The 18,768-nt window shown below is 38.6% G+C and overlaps 1 protein-coding gene across 10 annotated transcripts in view; it reads left to right on the top strand.

The window, feature by feature from the left end:
* The window catches only part of LOC18440450 (cytochrome B561, amino-terminal protein), a 43,612-nt gene extending 34,380 nt beyond the window's left edge, over positions 1-9,232 (top strand). For all 10 annotated transcript variants that reach the window (XM_088874308.1, XM_088874307.1, XM_006850593.4 and 7 more), the window contains one exon: positions 8,639-9,232. In XM_088874308.1, coding sequence (XP_088730434.1) covers positions 8,639-8,682 — 44 coding nt within the window. In that variant the 3' untranslated portion in view covers positions 8,683-9,232. The remainder of the gene's footprint in view (positions 1-8,638) is intronic.
* Positions 9,233-18,768: the final 9,536 nt, after the last annotated feature.

The following is an 18,768-nucleotide window of genomic DNA, read 5'->3' as shown; positions in this document are numbered from 1 at the left end:
TTACAAAACATGGAGTCATGTGTCAAATTCATATTTAAACAAATGTGTCATGCATGATTTGTTTCATGGAGTAATAACTAATTAGATTAGTCAAATATGATTGTAATAAGAAGTCGATCAAATCATTCAAGCATGAGCATAATAACAGATCAAAACAATTAGGCATGTATGTAACAAGCATAATCAAGATCAAGAGATACCAACTAACTCTTGAAGTAGAAGCCCCACTCATTAGGCCAATCAAATCCTGATGCGGAGAGCCTCTACCATCACAACCAGGAGAGAAGCACCACCAACGGGTAAATCTGTTGCGTAGTGCCTCACACACGCACACGGTCCTCAACGCGTTTTGGGCTTTTGATAGGCACTGGCCTTGCAAGACATGACCCTCTCAGTACGCTTATGGCGAGAGAGCATTACACTACTAATGGGATCCCAATGAGTAGTGCCTCACATAAGTTTTGGGGGAGCGACCACCCAAACACACACACTCCTAACTCTCATCCTATCATAGAGAGCAGGGAAAGATCACAGTTGCCAGCATAAATATCTTATCAGATCATAACAGAAGCATGTTTCCATGTGCACTTATCTTATTGAAAGCATGTTACCATGCACACGTATCTTATCAGAAGCATGTTACGATGTACACGTCTTATCAAAAGCATGATACCATACACACATCTTGTCAGAAGCATGTTACCATGCACACATATCTTGTCAAAAGCATGTTACCATGCTCACATCATGCACACATATCTTGTCAGAAGCATGTTACCACATATTTTATCAGAAGCATGTTACCATGCACACATATCTTATCAGAAGCATGTCACCATTCATGGATCATATAATAGAACCATGTCTCCATTCACACGAATCATATTAGAAGCACGTCATACATATAATCCCAAAAACATCAACATGTCCAGAGCATGCTATACATATAATCACAAGAAACATCACTATGTCATATTATCATACTTATCAACTCAAGAGACATTATCATGTCGATAGTATGCTACATATCAATGTAATAGACATCACTGTCATATTATCATGCTTATCAAGTCAAGAGACATTATCATGTCAATATCATGCTATATATCAATGCAATCGACATCACTGTCATATTATCATGTTTATCAGCTCAAGAGATATTATCATGACGATAGCATGCTATATATCAAAGTAATAGATATTACTATGTCATATTATCATTCTTATCAATTCAAGAGACATTATCATGTCAATATCATTTTATATATCAATGCAATAGACATCACTATGTCATATTTCTGGTTTTCTAGGATGAACATTGTCCACCTTTAAAGGCATATCTTTAAATTTAAATATCATTTAACCCTGCAACCAATTTATGACAATCTAGATTCATAAAAATAGAACTTTCATATAGGAAGTTTCCCCAAATATTGGTATAAAGTTTGTCAAACTATTTGATGTTCTCGGATGAAATTTCTGTTTTGCGCAGTAGAAAATCCAAGGTGACACCCTATTTGAAAAATGACCATAACTTTCAAACCATAAGGAATTTTATTATGAGCCCAAAACCAATTTTAAACTAGACTAATCTAACATTTAAAAGTGGTTTGACCTCATTCTACTACATTTTAGTCAGTTAAAATCTTCACACAAAAACATGTTAAATCCCTAGAATTTCATTTCACAGATCTGACATGCTTCAGCAAATAGTTCATAGCTTTCAAATTAAATGAGATATTAAGAACGGGTCTTTTCCATGTGGAAATACATTCAATATAATACTGACCCACCAAAATTCTTGGTCTAAGGCAAGGTTTAAGGTACCCTAACAATCTCTCGAACAGGGACTACAATTCTGAAAATCATAATACACTTTAACAGAATTTTAGTAACCATGCACCTACACTCACACACACCGACACTTGAATTTTTCATTTTAATTAGGTAAGGAAACATGCATTAACATAAGCATGAAACCATGGAAACTAAATCTACTCACCTACTCCAATCGAAATCCTCAAGATGAAATGTTTTACAAGCTCCACTTCGGTTGCCAAGCTTCAAGTAGATTGGGTTCAAGCTTCAGAGGTTTAAGGCTTAAGGGGGGTTGATGGGCTTGGAGGAGTTTAATGACTAAGGGTGAAGCAGAAGAACAAGGGGGAAAGAGGGGAAAGTGAGGGAGTGAAGAGGTGAGGAGAGAGAGAAAACTAAATTTATGAGTGGATGGGGAGTGTATATAAGCATGGGGGTGGAAGCATGCATGTGCCACATGGCACTCAATTGATCATGCATGCACAATGATGGGGGTGAAAGCATGCATGTGCGACATGGCATTCAAGTGATCATGCATGAGGAGAGAGGAGGCATGCATGAGGAACACAATGATGGGGGTGGAAGCACGCATGTGCCACGTGGTACTCAAGTGATCATGCATGAGGAGAGAGAAGGCATGCATGAAGAGAGAGCATGTGAGAGGAGAGAGAGGGCATGTGTGTAATCATTGTGTGGGGGGCATGCATGATGTAATTATGTGCATTGGGATGGGTGAGTTTTCATGGGGATTCGTGCACACAAGAGTGTATGCATGCATGGGGATGCATGCACGGTGCATTGGGATGTGTGCGGGAAAAAAAATTTGGGGTACAGATCATGGCTTTTTGATGGTTGCTCGGATTTGAGCGATTTTTGTACCGTCGGAAAGCCCACGATCCCTACAATAACACGATACTACTCAAAACACTAGACAGAGGTTATACAACAAATCAAAAAGAAACTTGAGATAAGCATTAATACGAATCAAACTGTAAACAGGATCAATGACCGGAAAAGTCCGGGACCTTACAACTACTCTTTCTCAAATGTTTCCAATTGGCCATAGGCTTTATGGTTAACCTGCTCAAATAAAAAATGATTGGATTGGCTGTTGACCCCCTCTTCACCACCGCCCTCACAGCCAAATGAGGTTGTAGTGTGCACTCCCTCCCTTCCACTTACTTGGTCTACCCCTCTACCACGGCAAATCCAAACTCAGCCAATGGAACCACATTATAGATCGCTTCAACCGCAAAACTGGCGCTTGGAAGGGGAGATTCTTATCTCTGGTAGGCAGAGTCACCCTCTCTTATGCCCCCACTTATCAGATGTCCTTTTCCATATGCCCGCAGTGGTTGCCCATCACTTAGATCAACTGATGTGCAACTTCCCCTGGTCTGCCTCAGAAGAACCCAACAAAATTCACCTCATCTCTTGGCAAACGGTTTGCAAGCCCAAGGCCCTTGGTGGTTTGGGAATTATAAACCTCCAATCCAATAGCCTATCCCTTTTGGGCAAATGGTGGTGGTGCCTCACCACCCAAGAGGGGCACCTCTAGCAACACGTTCAATACTGCATCAATCATGCCTCTTGGCTCCCTGAAATCAATATCTACAATTCTTCTTCGGGGGTTTGGAGATCTCTCACTCAGTTCTTAAAACCCTTCAAAGGCCACATCCGCTTCCACCCTCGCTGCGGAAGGAGAACCCTTTTCTGGTTTGACCTCTGGATCGGTCACATGCCCTAGTGTATTCGCTTCCCCAATCGCTTATACCTCGCCTGTGACCTAATGCCTCAGTGGTCTATCTTTTCCCTTATCTAGCCCATTTTTTGCCACATCCGCTTCCACCCTCTTTACGGAATAGAACCCTTTTCTGGTCTGAGCTCTGTATTAGTCACATGCCCTAGAGGATTCGCTTCCCCAATCTCTTCTGCCTCGCTTGTGACCTTAATGCCTCGGGGGTCGACCTTTTCCCTTATCTAGGCTCATCTCGAGCTTGGAAGCCCATTTTTTGCAAAACCCTCCGCGAGAGTGAGTTCCCTTCCTTTCTTGAGCTCTCAGCTATTCTTCACCCTATCTACCTCTCTGCCTAGGGAATGGACTCCATCATTTGGACCTACCCCTAACGGGGAGTTCTCAATGGCCTCCTTTAATAGTGTGCTTGACAACCCTTGGCCCTCTCCCTCCTTGCCTCACCCCATTGTTACCAAGGCATGGCATGCTTTCACCGCTCCCAGAATTCAGTTCTTCCTTAGGATCGTCTTCTCAGAATGTGCTGCTACTGTCGTATTCAATTGACTTCCTTCTCAATTGGCTTATGATCCTTCATTTCAAGCCTCATCGTATTCCTCACGCCTCTTTGTGGCGCCCACCGGAGCCTGGCCAAATCAAGCTCAATTTTGACAGTTGCTCCTTGGGAAACCCATGCCGGGCAGGCATCAACGGAATCGTTAATGACCACAAAGGACCACCCTATCTTCCTTTGCCCTGCCTATTGGTTGGCCGACTCAACTATAGTTGAAGCCCTCGCCTTATTGGAAGGCCTAAAACTGTCAACCCCTGTTGGAGTTCCTCCCTCGTGGTGGAAGACGATTTAAAAAATGTTATCATCTGGGCCTCCAGAGAGGCACCTTAACCTTGGAGACTCATATCGGTCTTTGACGAGATCTTCGAGTTGTATAGGCTTATACAGGTCTCATGGGTGCATACTTGGCACTAGGCCAACCAAGCAGTAGACGATCTAGCTAAGCAAGGCGGAAAACTAGCTCGATCACACTTTTATATTCCCCCTTGTTTTTTGGCTTTTATGCTTGTAAAGGCATTTTTTGTCGATAGACACCCTTTGGGTGATTTTTTTTATAGAGCTCCCAACTTGTGGGTAGCCATTTTTTGCAACATATACATTCCTCTTCACTAATAAAATGTTAACAATTTCCAAAAAAACCACAGATAGCCAATCAATAAAAGCCCATGCAAAAAAAGTTGTGCTACACTGTTGAATCTTTGCCCACCAAATACCTAGGTCCTCCCTTTCGAATGGGTACACCCAAGAAACATGTTTGGGATCCCAACGTGGAAAGATTTGATCGGATCGTGTGCTTTCCACGCCCTCAATCACAAACTAGGCCCTTTGGAAAGGGAGCTTCCTATCTATGGTTGGATGCATAACCTAATCAATTACACTCTCTCAAATGTCCTCTGTATCAAATGTCGCTACTTCTGATGCCCGCCTCCATGGCGGTCTGATTGCAGAGACTAATGAGGAATTTTCTTTGGTTCGGAAGAGGGGAGAATAAAATTTGCAGGGTGGTAAGGCAATGTAACATGACCCTTCTGGGAAAATGTTGGTGGCGTTTTGCCACACAAAGGAACCATGTGGCGGTGTTTAGGCATAAGTACCATTCTGTTTTCTCGGCTCAGCTACCCAATGGCACTTCAAATGCAAGATCCTTGATCGCATGGCACTCTACAGTGTCTCTCCTCTTCCATCCCATTCAGAGTCTCATCCTTCTTTAGCACATTAAAACACCCACCCCTTCAACTTTTCTTCTTTATGCTGGGCAGAAGAGAATGGCTGAAATCCATTCCCCCAAAATCCGACACTTCAGCTGGATTGCCATCTCTAAAAGATCTCTCACGGTTGACCAAATGCAAAGATGGAGTGTACCTATTTCCAATCGATGTCCTATGTTGAAAGCAGCCTAGGAAACAAATGAACATGTATTCCTCTGTTTTAAAGTGGCTGGGGCTGTATGGGCAGACGTGCTATATATCTTTCAGTGGTCGTGGGTTCTGCCACAGATCAACCGTCGACCTTTTTCAAGCCTTTTTCTCACCTCTTCTCGGAAGTGGCCTTTTCCTTTGGCGGGTAGGAATTGCAGCAGTGCTTTAGGTGTTGTGGATTGAAAGAAATGCTATTACGTTTGAAGGCAAGGAGCGTGCAACCAATCCCCTCAATGATTGCATTAAAGCAATGGTCACCAAAGACTTATTCAACAATTGGAAAACTGTGTTGAATTCAAGGCCACTACAAATTTCCCGGTCTTCCTTTTAGAGACCACTGGGACATGGTCAGATCAAGCTTTCATTGGTTGCTCGCTCAGCAAGACTGGACTGATGGGTTTCGGCGGTTTATTTGGAGACCATAATCAAACTACTCTCTCTTCCCGCTCAGCAAGCCTGGACTGATGGGTTTCAGGGGTTTATTTGGAGACCATAATCAAAATACTCTCTTCCTACTCAAGGTTCATTCGGCACACTGATTCGACAATGGCTGAAACCTTGTCCCTTCAAAAGATTTTGATCTGGAATGGGGGAACTCCTTGGTTGTAGAAGGCAACTCCAAAAATGCGATTTCGTGAATGGCCGGTGTCTCCTCCTGCTCTTGGCATCTTGAGCACATCTTTGACCACATATTTGATCTATGCAAGCATATATATACCACATTTCAGCATAGATGGTGGGAGGCCAGCTCTGAAGCTAACTCCCGCACCAAAGAAGGTGTTATGTCATTCATTCTCTTTTGTTTGAGTTTTGCTGTCCTTCAGGGGTTAATCTAGCCATACTTTTGATTTACAGAGCGCCATTTTGCATGCCTGTTTTTTGCATCGTATAGGGCGCCTGCCCCTTGGGTCTCCATTGTTTGGAATCTACACTTCCTTCTTTACATAAGTACAACTGTCAACATTTACTCCACAAAAAAAAAGAAGCCGCAATCAAGGAATTTCTTTATGAGGGCAATAGGGAGAAACAGATGATTCTCAGTAGATCTGACAACAATATTTCACTTGAATTCAAGTCCCTGAGCTTAGGACAAAGCATTTGTAGTGATATTGAAATGTATGGTCATCACTATTATTATCTTTGTCGTATAATCAGTAGTCTTACTTGATCGTAAAGGGATCGTTTTTGTCATAATGAGGATATGAGATTGAAGAATAAATGATTTTCTTTTATGTTAGCATTGGTGATTTCAGAAGCTATACCTCCTAATATGAAACAACGACGCCGATGGGAACTCTTGCTAAATGAATGTGAAGAGAATATCTACAATACTCTATTGAGGGAGTCTTGTCATGCCATTCCCTATAGGTCCAACTTTACCTGAAATATTAACTTTGATTCAAGTGAGTCTGGATTATCCTATAACCTCCGTTAACTAGCCATGACTACTCTTGCAAAGGTCCAACAAGTTTTCCCAATGTTCTGAAGACTGTTTTGTTCCAACACAAGATGTTTCATGAAAGTATAAAACATTATACTTCATGGCTTCCCATCAATAATATTGCATTCGACTTAAGTCTCCATCAAGAACTGGGGTTTCCTGAAGCAACTTTGAGAATGGATATTATCCCATTAGTTCATTTGTGATTTTAAATATTTATTATCAGACATTGGCGTGCATCACTTGGGTCCATCATAAATGCACCATAGATCAGTGGTACACCACAATTAAAATTGCCTCAATCTGCCATTTCCACCTTTGTTACTTCAAAACTTAGTTGGAAACATGCATCCTTCATTAGTTTCCTCCGTAGACTATTCACTTCCTCATATCGTTCCATTAAATGGGTCGTTAATGCAGAATTCTTAAATAAAGGGATAAAATTTCTCAAGAAAATATGTTACTTAGCAGTGACCGCAAATTTTGGATCTCTCTCCTACCTGGGGATTGATCAATGAGCTTTCGTCATTAATTTCTTTGCCCTCTTGTTCGTTCGCTATTATTATATATCCTCCAGACATGATTACTTTGCAGGATTGTTAGCAGGTGCCACAAGCCTTTCTATCCCAGAACTTCCAAGAATTCCTTTTATTCTTCCTATACCATTTCAAAGTATACCGACATCCAACATTCCGCTAGTTTTGTGTTCCTCCAAAACGAGAGAGTCAGCTTTACCTCTGAAAGAGTGCATTAGATAAATACTGAAATAAGCAGGACCAACTGTTAAACTCTTGGCTAAGCAGGATTTTCATGAACTAGGTTAAAAGGAAAATGTAACTAGGTAGTCAACTCACTTCCGCCTTGGATTCTCAAGAAGGAAAGTATAACGCAGTGGAGGATGATATACAGTAACCCATGGGGGCATGGACTTTGATCATGGATGCTGGAGATTAACTGTGCGTCTAGAATGTCCCTGTCACAAGCCATCGTCAGGAATGGATGGTGGATGCCCCTTTGGCGTACTATATTCCACAACATTGGATTAGGGTGTACTTTCCCTTCTAAGAGACCAAAAATTACCCTCAAGCTCAGAGAATGCTGTTTGTTGTGGTAAAGACTGCCTGGACTGATAGTAGAAACCATAGGGATTCAAGTCGGCCTTATATTCGAAGCTATAATTGCTCATTCATATGGTGTATGTTCCTGTAACTTTGAGGTCCTTGATTTGATGCCAGCTAGTAGATAAGCAGGAAAGCAACAACTTGAGACATTCCATATAGGTTAATTGCCTCCTCTACTCAGAGGACATCAAGAGTCATATAGAGACCTCATAGCCAACTTGATATTCAGGGGATTCGTAGTTGGAAGTATGAAGAGCTTGTGGTCTTCTTCTACATTTCATGTTTCGCAAGAATAAACAACTGGTCAAGGTCTTTGTAGGGTTCAAATAAATATTAGAAGCCTCATGCAGAGGCTCTGTAGTTAATAAGCCTGCAACTTAGATGTATGACATTGGGCATGAAGGTGCTCTTGAAGAATTTTGGAGTTTGTTTCGATCAGAGCTGACCATGTTCCTTTATTTTCATGTTTTAATCCTCTTGATAATATTTCCATGTTTGTGGGATCCTATGTTTGCCTGACTTGGTGATGCTATTCAGGGAAGGACGGCACTTTGGGATGTTCTCTTACTTCTCTGTCATAGAATCAAGGTGGGCTATGGAGGCATTGTGCGAGGTATGCCGCTTTCTTCTTTGGCCTTCAACATTCATCCCATTATTGAAATGGAAATTGAGGATTGATAGGCATGAGAAGTGGGTCAATTTCTGGGGACCTCTCAAAATAAGGGCCAACCTATGTCCTCAATTTTGGAAAGAGAAATTTAGCGACTTGAAATTCTGAAAATTTGGACGTCTATTTTGAGGCAATATGGATATTCCTCTTGTGCATTTGGCGATATGATCAGCGACTGATATGGAATTACAATGTGAAACTGATTAATCTTACAATGGGTTCTGTTCACCAATTTTGTTCTATTTTTTTTGTGGGATGGGTATGCTGCTGACTCTAACCAAGCAACGTATTGCTATATAGGGCCCTAACCACTAATCCAAGAAGCTGCGGCATGTTTTTCCCCTTTTATTTGGTGGTGGGGATCGGAAACCTTCCCATCCACATGTAAAACTTTGCGTTGTACAAGCTCTCCATGTCACGACTTTTTGTATGTTAAAATTTTCGTGCTCTTTTTCGCATTATATTATAATAATGACATGGTGACGTGATATTATTTCCCGTGTATATATATATATATATATATATATATATGGGCAGCGATTTCATGCAATGGTTGTATCACAGTATGATGCAATCACATTATTAAAAAACCATGTTTGTGGTATTTGTCTTAAAATTTTGCACACACTCTTCATCTCAATAATCAATTCCAAAAAAAAAAAATTCAATTTGATCCAGAAAAAAAAACTAATTCAATTTGATCCCTAGATGTGGTTAAAATGAGGCTGTTTCAGCAATGAATTTCGACCTTTCATTTGGGGATTTTCAAGATTTTAGCTTTTACAAATTCAAAATTATTTTTTTCTTTTTAAACATTGTTCATCTAATGATAATAAAGCCATCTAAAAAAAAAAAAAATTCTTTTAAGGCTTAAGGTATATATATATATATATATATATATATATATATATATATATATATATATATATATATATATATATATATATATATATATATGGGAAAATATCTTGTCAGCCCAATGGCGTACTGCTACAGTAAACGTCAACGGTTCAGGTTGAATCTGGGCCGATTTGACGATCTTAGATGTTTGATAGTGTTTGAATTTAAATTTTTTTCTACAAATCGGAATGATTTGAAATTTGGAACGTGTGTATATCAAAAATAGGTGAATTTTCAAAAAATATAAATAAAATATTTTACATGAAAAAAATTGATCAAAATATACTTGTAAAGTTTTGGGGGTAGTTTGGTGAATTTTATTTTTGCGGATTATTTTTTTTATATTTTTATTAGATGTGCTTTGAGGAAAAGAACATATATCTAAATTTTCAAGTGATTTGGATTTATAGAGGAAAAATTAAAATTCAATTACGAAAATAGGTCGTGAGCGTCAGATCGGTACAGATTCAATCTGAACCATTGGCATTTACTGTAGCGGCCAGTGGGCGTATTGAATTTACTCCTTATATATATATATATATATATATATATATATATATATATATATCTATGAGTCCTATCATGGACGAACTTAGAAAAATAGAAAATAAATATTCGATGGAAAACTAAATGACCAAGTAAGTTTTTGGGGGTATTTTGATAATTTTTATCGGAAATATTTTTATTATTTTTATCATGTGCGTTCCTGTCAAATCTATGCATGTTCTAAGTTTTGTTTCAATATTATTTGTAGAATAAAATAAAAAAAAAAAAATTATGAGCCATTTGATCAAGATTTGGCCATTGAGAACTAGCTCGTGACTTAAGTCATCGCAGCCATCTACGGCTGAAACCGGGGGTAACTAAACAATATTGATTGGTCGGGTCACGTAAAGGTTTGCCTCACTTCCAGGGTGTTCATTAGTAACACGCTTAGGGGAATTTGCACGTTCCAAAAGCACGGTTTACACGTTGCAAGCACTCAATTACGACGTCGTGCTGAATGGTAAAGGCTTTCATATAAGAACATGTTTCATGCGCGCTGGACGGCATTTGTACGATATGCAGTCAAGAAGTATAAAGCATCCGTGGTTCATCTAAACAACACTTCAAACAAACTAACGGTCCAAATGTTTTTTTAATAGAATTATTATTTTTTTGAAACGGTTCTCAATAGAATTATTGTTTTTAGTTTTTAAAATTTATTTATTCTTTTCGTATTCATAATTTCCATGTTTTAAATGTTATATATTCTCTAAATATTAAAATCAAATTATATTTAAAAAATATATTTATTATCAAGCCTGCATTTCTACATGTCCGGACTTAGCTAACCGTGCCCTTCATATAAAATACATGTGAGCATTACCATCATTGTACCTTAATTTCTTTTGTGTACATTTACCCTCGGGTGAAAACATTATTTAAGGGATTTTTTATCTGAAATTTTAGAATGCATCTAAAAATTACCAGATTATTTTCAAAAAAATAGATTTTTATTTAGTTTTTAAATACATTAGAGGGGTTTCTACTCAATTTTAAGACGCTTTTTTTTCCGTATTAATGAATCTGAATTCTATTGATAAGTGCCACAAAACACTGTTATGAATGAAAATTAAAACCCTAAATACAATTTAGGATTTTTCTTTTTATTGAAAAAATAAATAATACAATTTAGGAATAAAAAACAATCTTCTACTAACAAATAAAGTACAAATAATATTCCTAAAATCTCACAATGAGTATGAAAATATGATTAAAAAATAAAAATAAACTGTTGGGAAGACTTACTCATGTGCTAGGGTTACCCCACAGGTTTTGGTACATCCCACATCCAATTTTCTGAACGATTGATTCTATTGGCCTGGCTGAAATTTTAGAGCTGGAAAGCTTGTCTAGGAAATACCCCTCCCACTTGGGTTTTAGAAAACAGACGGATACAACTAGGATTTATGGCCTTAGGAATAAATTAGGGCATATCATCAGGGTATAAACCCTCTAGGCCTTTTTATTACTCTACACTCTATAAATAAAGGCTCGATAAGCCTTCGTGGTTGCTCATCGACTCGTGAAAATAGGTGTGCCACATTGGAGAGAGAGGGAAAAGAGAAGAACTTAATGGATGAGAGAGAAATTCTTGGGCATGGAGCAGTGAAAAACAACATGAGAGGGATAGGCTTTAATTGTGTGTTTAATGAGAAGGGGGTTCACCCCTTTATATAGTTCCCAACAACATCCCCCCCCCCCCCCCCCCCCCCCCCCGGCGCATACAAAAATAAAAAATGCTCATGCTAGGTATGTGAAGAAGGGAAAAATTATATTTATTTTTAAAAAATTAAAATGATTCATATTTTGATTTTATTTTTAAGATTTATTCTTAGGATTTTAAATTCTTTTAGGATTCTAGGATTTTTTTATATTTTTATATTTACTATTCATGAGTACTATTCATGATATTGTTCACAGTTAATTGTTCACGTAATACTACTCACGTGTTACTATTCATGTGAGTATTTTTGAAATTTTAGTATTATTTTAGGGGTATTTTAGAGTCTTAGTCAGTGGTTTAAAACCGGATCCGGCACCCCAAAAACCCATCCGGATCAATGAATCGGCCGAATCGGACTGACTAAACCTTAAAAAAAATCTAAAAAAATTATTAAATTCATTATAAATGTTGTTTTTTAGGAATCCAATAAGAAATACGGGTATTACATTAATAACTATAATTTTTTTTATCAATTTGCGAATATTGAGATGTTCTTTCTTTGTATGAACTTATGCTAACCGTTAAATTTGCCTCACATAAAAAAAAACATCAAATTATCATGGATAAAGTATATAATCATACATAGATTACAATAAAGAATGGATTAAATAGATGAAAAAATAGGCATTAAAATCTAGAAATTGACGAAAAACCCTAATCCGCTAAAAAAACAAACCCAAATTATTACAACCAAAGTAACTATAATCCAAAATTATTACAACTTAACTAACTACAATATTATATACTAAAATTGAAATTGATGGTTTATATTTTATAATTATTTTATTATATAAATAATAACAAATTCAAAATATCTTCTAATATCATCTAATTTAAAATGTATTATCGACAATTGCAAAAAAAATAGTACATTACATGATTTATAATGTAAATAAATTAATAAAAAATAAAATATTTGGTTATCAATGTAGAAAATTTTAGAATGCGTACCAATTTTTGAAATAACACTTTCATTTTTTTAAAATTTATTTTTTTAGATTTCTAGAATAAATTTAGTGGAAGAGATTATTAGTAGAGACAGAGAGAGATTCAAATGGTTTCATTGTATGAACCCTATCTTAAAATTAATATTCCTAAATTTATGTTAAAGATTACCATGTTATAAAAATAAAAATTATAATTAGATCGGTTATTCTTAGGTTGTATTAAAAATACTTATTGTATTAAGAAACACCTTTTATTTTTCGACAAGAAATACTTGTTGTGTTACCTTTTCTTCTTCTTTTTTTGAGAAGAAAAAAAAGAACATGTTGTATTTCATTTTTTTTGTGCTTGTTGTATTGCTTTTTATTTTTTTACAAGAAAATAGCAAAATGATGCTACCAAAGTACTTTTTATTTTTTATACCTTTTATTTTATTTTATTGTCAAGAAATACTTGTTTTACTACTTTTTTTTTTTTTACAAGAAAAAAAAGAAGATGTTGTATTACCTTTTTTAAGTAAAACAAATTTTTTCTTTTTATTTTTTTGATGATATTATTTTCTTCGTTTTATTTTTTTTTGAAGACAATAATGTTTTTTGTCTTTTATTTTTTTGATGATTTTATTCTTTTTGTTTTATTTTTTTTTGAAGATAATAATTTGTTTTGATGACAAAAAAAAAAAAAAATGCAATATAGCGTCCCCAGGGTTCAAACTTGAAACATCTCGAGAAGAACCGCAAATGATAACCACGGCACCCCATCGCAGGTTGGTGTATAATTTTGTATAAACATATTTATATTGAATAATGTTTCAACGTTATATCACTCGGCTCAAATCTCACATCGAAGAATTAGACAAACTTTGAAAGGTATAAATACCTCTTCAATACCCGTGTCATTAACGTGATCAAGAAAAAGGGCCAAAGTAGTCCATATTGTTAAACTAAATTGCCAAAACATCCTCATTCAGTGACTCGCTGACTTGTGACGTCATAGCCCGCTTAGAATTGCGATTTATGTTGTCATACGATTAAAAATCGATAATTCTCATCTAGAACCACTCGATTCCCGGTATTACACAAGAATCAACACAGGGTGACCGATTCTCCTGTCAACTCGGGCGAGTCCGTTGCGACTCGTCGATTTTTAAAACACTGGTCTTAAATGTTATTGGGGTTTCTATTTAATTTAGAAAGAAGAAAGGTTTCTTTTCCTAGTTAATTTAGAAAGAAGAAAGGTGTCTTGTCTTTGCTTGATTTACATCCATGTTATTTCCTCATTACTGCTGATTTTACTTGTTTAAGATTCAGAAAAATGGTACGTTCAATTTCCCACATTTCCTTCCTGCATCAGTGTGCCTATCCAATAATGAGTCACCTTAACTTATAGGAATTAAGGAATTCTCTGAGGCGAGAGAAAAATAAATATGAGCAATCTATCTCATAAAATAATCATAATGATTTAGGTAGAAATATTAGGAATATTATCCTTTTAATATTTGACCCACTTCCACTTCTAGTCTTATTATGATTGGACCAATATAAAACCTTCTTGAAACTTCCCAATAATATTGTTTTAAAGTATTTTTCAACAGTTGTTTCCCCGATGCGAATAAGGGGAAGCTAATCACGACCTAGGTCTGCAGGTACCAAAATGACTGTGGACCACAGAAGCATTATCGAAATAAACTCTGATCTGGAGTAAATTTGTGAAAGATAATAAATAGGCCCCAAAAGGCATGAAGAGGTGGTATTTCACTCCTTAAGAATGCCCGCCAAGTTTCGCTACGAGCTAATGATGTTGAGGTGGATCAAACACAAAACTGGTTTTCAGTTGTAGCCTCTAACATGGTGAAAATGCACCTTTTAATTATAACCCCGTTACAGGAGCTTCAGATGAGCACCGGACCACTTCTATTGGATTTAGAAGGTTCGAAAACCCCCCAGATATCAAATTTCAGCTTATTCGAAAGCTTTTGGACCATTATGTGGCTAACTTACCCAAAATACACTATTCTGGTGCACCCTCAGTGAACCAGTTTCCATTTATGGAAACTGCGTAATGTGATTTTGGGATCACCTTTGAAGGGTCATATGTTCTTCATCTTAAGCCGGATGATGCTCAAATTTCATGAGGATCTTTGTCTCATCGACACACGTTTTGATATATGCCATGACTCATGGAGTGGTCCGAGACAGGAGAAATCTTAGAGAGAAGTAGCTTAAGAAAACTCATGTGTTGCAGATTTTTGGAAGAAAAAAATCCTTTCAATCAAATGGCCTCATCACGAAGCCTTGATGTCGGATTGGCTTGAAACTCGGTCCTTGTGACCACAAGGTCAAGGGTTTCAATTCAAGCTAAGCATCACGCATGATGAATGACCAGAAATGTTGTATTTTAAAGTAGAAAATGAGGCATTTTCCAGTGATCGTAATCCAAATTCTATCAAATTCCCCAATTCGACAAGTGGAGATTCGGGCACAAAATCGAGTCATTCTTGTTGCCAAACGATTGAAACGACTTCCCCATCATTACATGATAAAAAGATCGATAAAAAATTGAAAAGAATGACTAAGACTCTAGATCTAAGATTACACATTTCTCATCTTTTAACGAATCTTGCCAAGAGCTCAATGCTTCAATTTCACCGGAAAGTCGTTGGAAAGGCTCGAAACGAATTTTGAAAGATCATCATGGTTCATGGCCACTTTTTGGGGACCGTCTTGTCATTTGGAAGATTGTGGGTAGGGGCAAAATCATCATTTTGCGTCAAAAACGGGATTCATATTTAATTCATAAAAATTGTATTTTCTAGCAATTTTAGTTAGTTTTGAGCATCCACCCTTATTTCAAGGGGAGCTCTATATAAGCATTTGTAACCCTAAGTTCAAAAAAAGAGAAATTAATGAGATTTGCCTCTTAAGCATAAGGTTTTCAATTTTAGTTTCCCTTGATTGGCAATACTTTTCTCTACCCCTTTTTCATTATAGGAGAGGAGAGAGAAAATTTTTCCCCTAAGACACTACCATTGGAACTTCTCACCTCTCATTTGGGACTCCCCACTTCCGACCTAGCTGTCGGCCCGGTCTAAGGATCCAAGTAGGTAATTTCTCTTTCTTTCTCTCTCTTCTCCCTGTCTCTTTCTCCTCTATTCTTCTCTTTCTCTATCTTCTCTCTCCCCTCTCTTCTCTTTCTCTCTCTTCTCTCTCCCTCCTCTCTTTCTTTCTCTCTCACTCTCTCCCACGGCTGACCGGGCTGGCATTTAAGCTACCGGCCTACCTCTACATCTCTCTTTCTCTCTCTCCCTCTTCTCTTTCTGTCCTTCTCCTCTCTTCTATATCTTCCTCCTTCTCTCCTCCTCTCTCTTTCTCTCTTCTCTCTCTCCCCCTCTCTCTTTATTCATTCTCTTTCTCTCTCTTCCATTTTCGCTCTCTTTCTCTCCTTTATTCTTTCTCTTTCTCTCTCTTCTCCTTCCCTCTCGCTCGACTGAGCCGATGGCTAAGCCGTCAGCACCCTCCTCTACTTCTTCTCTTTCCTCTCTCTCTTTCTTCACTCTCTCTCTTCTTCTGTTCTTCTCTCCTCTCTTTCTTTCTCTCTTCTTTTCCTCCCTTTCCTTCTCTCGTCTTTTCCTCTCTCTCTTTTTCTCCCCTCTCGCTCGACTAAACCAATGGCTAAGCCGTCGACTCCCTCCTCTTCTTCTCCTTCTCTCTCTCTTCGCCTTTTTTCTCTCTCCTTTCTTCCTTCTCTTTCTTTCTCTTTCTCTCTTTTCTCTCTCCTCTTCTTCCTTCTCGCTCTATTGAGCCAGCGGCTACGTCATCGACTCTCTCCTCTGCTTCTTCTCGCTCTCCTCCTCTCTTTCTCCTCTCTTTCTTCTTCCCTACTTCTCTCCTCCCTCTCCTGCTCTCTTCTTTTCTTCTCTTTCTTTCTCTCCTCTTTTCCTCTCTCTCTTTTTCTCCCCTCTCACCAGACTGAACCGACGGTTAAGTCGCTGGTTCCCTCCTCCTCTCTTCCCTTTCCCCTTCTCTCTACCTCTCTCTCTTTCCTTTCTATCTCTCTCTCTATTTCCCGTCTCTCCCTCTCTCTTTTTCCCTTCTCTCTCTCGATTCAATCGAGCCGGTGGCTAAGCTGCCAGTTTTTACTCTTCCCCCTTACCCCTTGCTCATTTCCTTCTCTCTCTCTCTCCCTCTCTCTCTCTCTCTCAGTTCGATCGAGCTGACGGCTAAGTCATCAACTCCCTCTCTTTCTCTCCCAGCTCAACTGAGCCGACAGCTAAGCCGCATGCTCCCTCTCTATCCCGGCTCAATCGAGCCGGTGGTTAAGCCGCTAGCTCCCTCTCTTTCCCCTCTCACTCTCTCTCACTCTCTCCTTATCTTTCCCTCTCTTTCTTCTCTCTCTCTTATTCTCTCATAGTCATGGGACCAGTGGCTAAGCTGCCGACCCAATCTCTCTACTCTCTCCTTTCACTCTCTCCCCTTTTCTCACACAGTTAGTGGGACCGATGGTAAAGCCATCGGCCCGATTTCTCTTCTCTCTTTCTCTCTTTTTCCCTTCTTTTTCTCTCCTCCTCTTCCCTCTCTCTTTCCCCCTTTTTCTTCTCTCTCTCCCTTCTCTTCTCTTCTCCTTTCTCTCTTCTCTCTCTTTTCTCATCGCTCTTCTCTCTCACAGTCAGTGAGACTGGCGGTTAAGCTGTCGACCCACTCTCTCTCCTCTCTCTTCTCTTTTTTCCCTTATTTTTCTCTCTTTCTCTTCCCTCTCTCTCTTTCCCCCTCTTTCTTCTCTCTCTCCCTTCTCATCTCTTCTCCTTTTTCTTTTTTCTCTCTTATCTTCGCTCTTCTCTCTCTCACTGTCTGTGGGACTGACGGCTAAGCTACTGACCCGACCTCTCTTCTTTCTTTCTCTCTTCTCCTTTTCTTTTTCTCTCCTTCTTTGCCCTCTCTCTCTTTCCCCCTCTTTCTTCTTTCTCTCCCTTCTCTTCTCCTTTCTCTTCTCTCTCTTCTCTTCTCTCTTCTCTCTCTCTCTCCTTCTCTTCTCTCTTCTCTCTCTCTCCTTCTCTTACAATAAGTGGGACCGACAATTAAGTCATTGACCCTATCTCTCTTCTCTATTTCTCTCTCTTCTCCCGTTCTTCTTTCTCTCCTTCTCTTCCCTCTCTCTCTTTCCTCTCTTTCTTCTCTCTCTCCCTTTTTTCTCTTGCTCTCCCTAAGGCACTACCCTTGGAACTTCTTACCTCTCATTATAGACTCCCCACTTCTAACTTAGCTACCGGTCAGGTCCAAAGATCTGATCAGGTAATCTCTTTTTCTTTCTCTGTCTTCTCCCTCTCTCTCTTTCTCCTCTCTTCTTCTCTTTCTCTCTCTTCTCTCTCCTCTATATTCTCTCTCTCTCTTATCTCTCTCTCATTTCTTTCTTTCTCTCACTCTCTCCCTCGATCAATCGAGTCGACGACTTTATCTCTTTCTCTCTCTCTCCCTCTTCTCTTTCTCCTCTCTCTTCTCTTCTCTCTTCCTCTTTCTCTCCTTCTCTTTCTCTTTCTCTCTCTTTTCTCTCTCCCTCTTCTCTTTCTCTCCTTCTCCTCTGTCTTCTCTCCTCCTCTCTCTTTCTCTCTCTTTTCTCTCCCCCTCTCTATCTTTTTTTCATTCTCTTTCTCTCTCCTCCTTTCTCTCTATCTCTCTCTCATTTTTTCATTCTCTTTCTCTCTCTCTCTCCTCCTTCCCTCTCGCTCGACTGAGCTAGCGGCTAAGCCCGCCTCTGCTTCTTCTTCTCTCTCTCCTCCCTCTCTTTCTCCTCTTTCTCTTCTTCCCTTCTTCACTCCCCTCTCTCTTTCTCTCTTCTTTTCCTCTCTTTGTTTCTCTCCTCTTTTCTTCTCTCTTCTTCTCCCCTCTT

Source organism: Amborella trichopoda, chromosome 8, assembly GCF_054954075.1.
Source record: "Amborella trichopoda isolate Santa Cruz 75 chromosome 8, AtrichopodaSantaCruz75HAP2 v2.0, whole genome shotgun sequence".
In the NCBI taxonomy this organism is placed as follows: Eukaryota; Viridiplantae; Streptophyta; class Magnoliopsida; order Amborellales; family Amborellaceae; genus Amborella; species Amborella trichopoda.
Note: the sequence above shows the minus strand (reverse complement) of the source record. Positions and strands in the feature narration are given on the sequence as shown.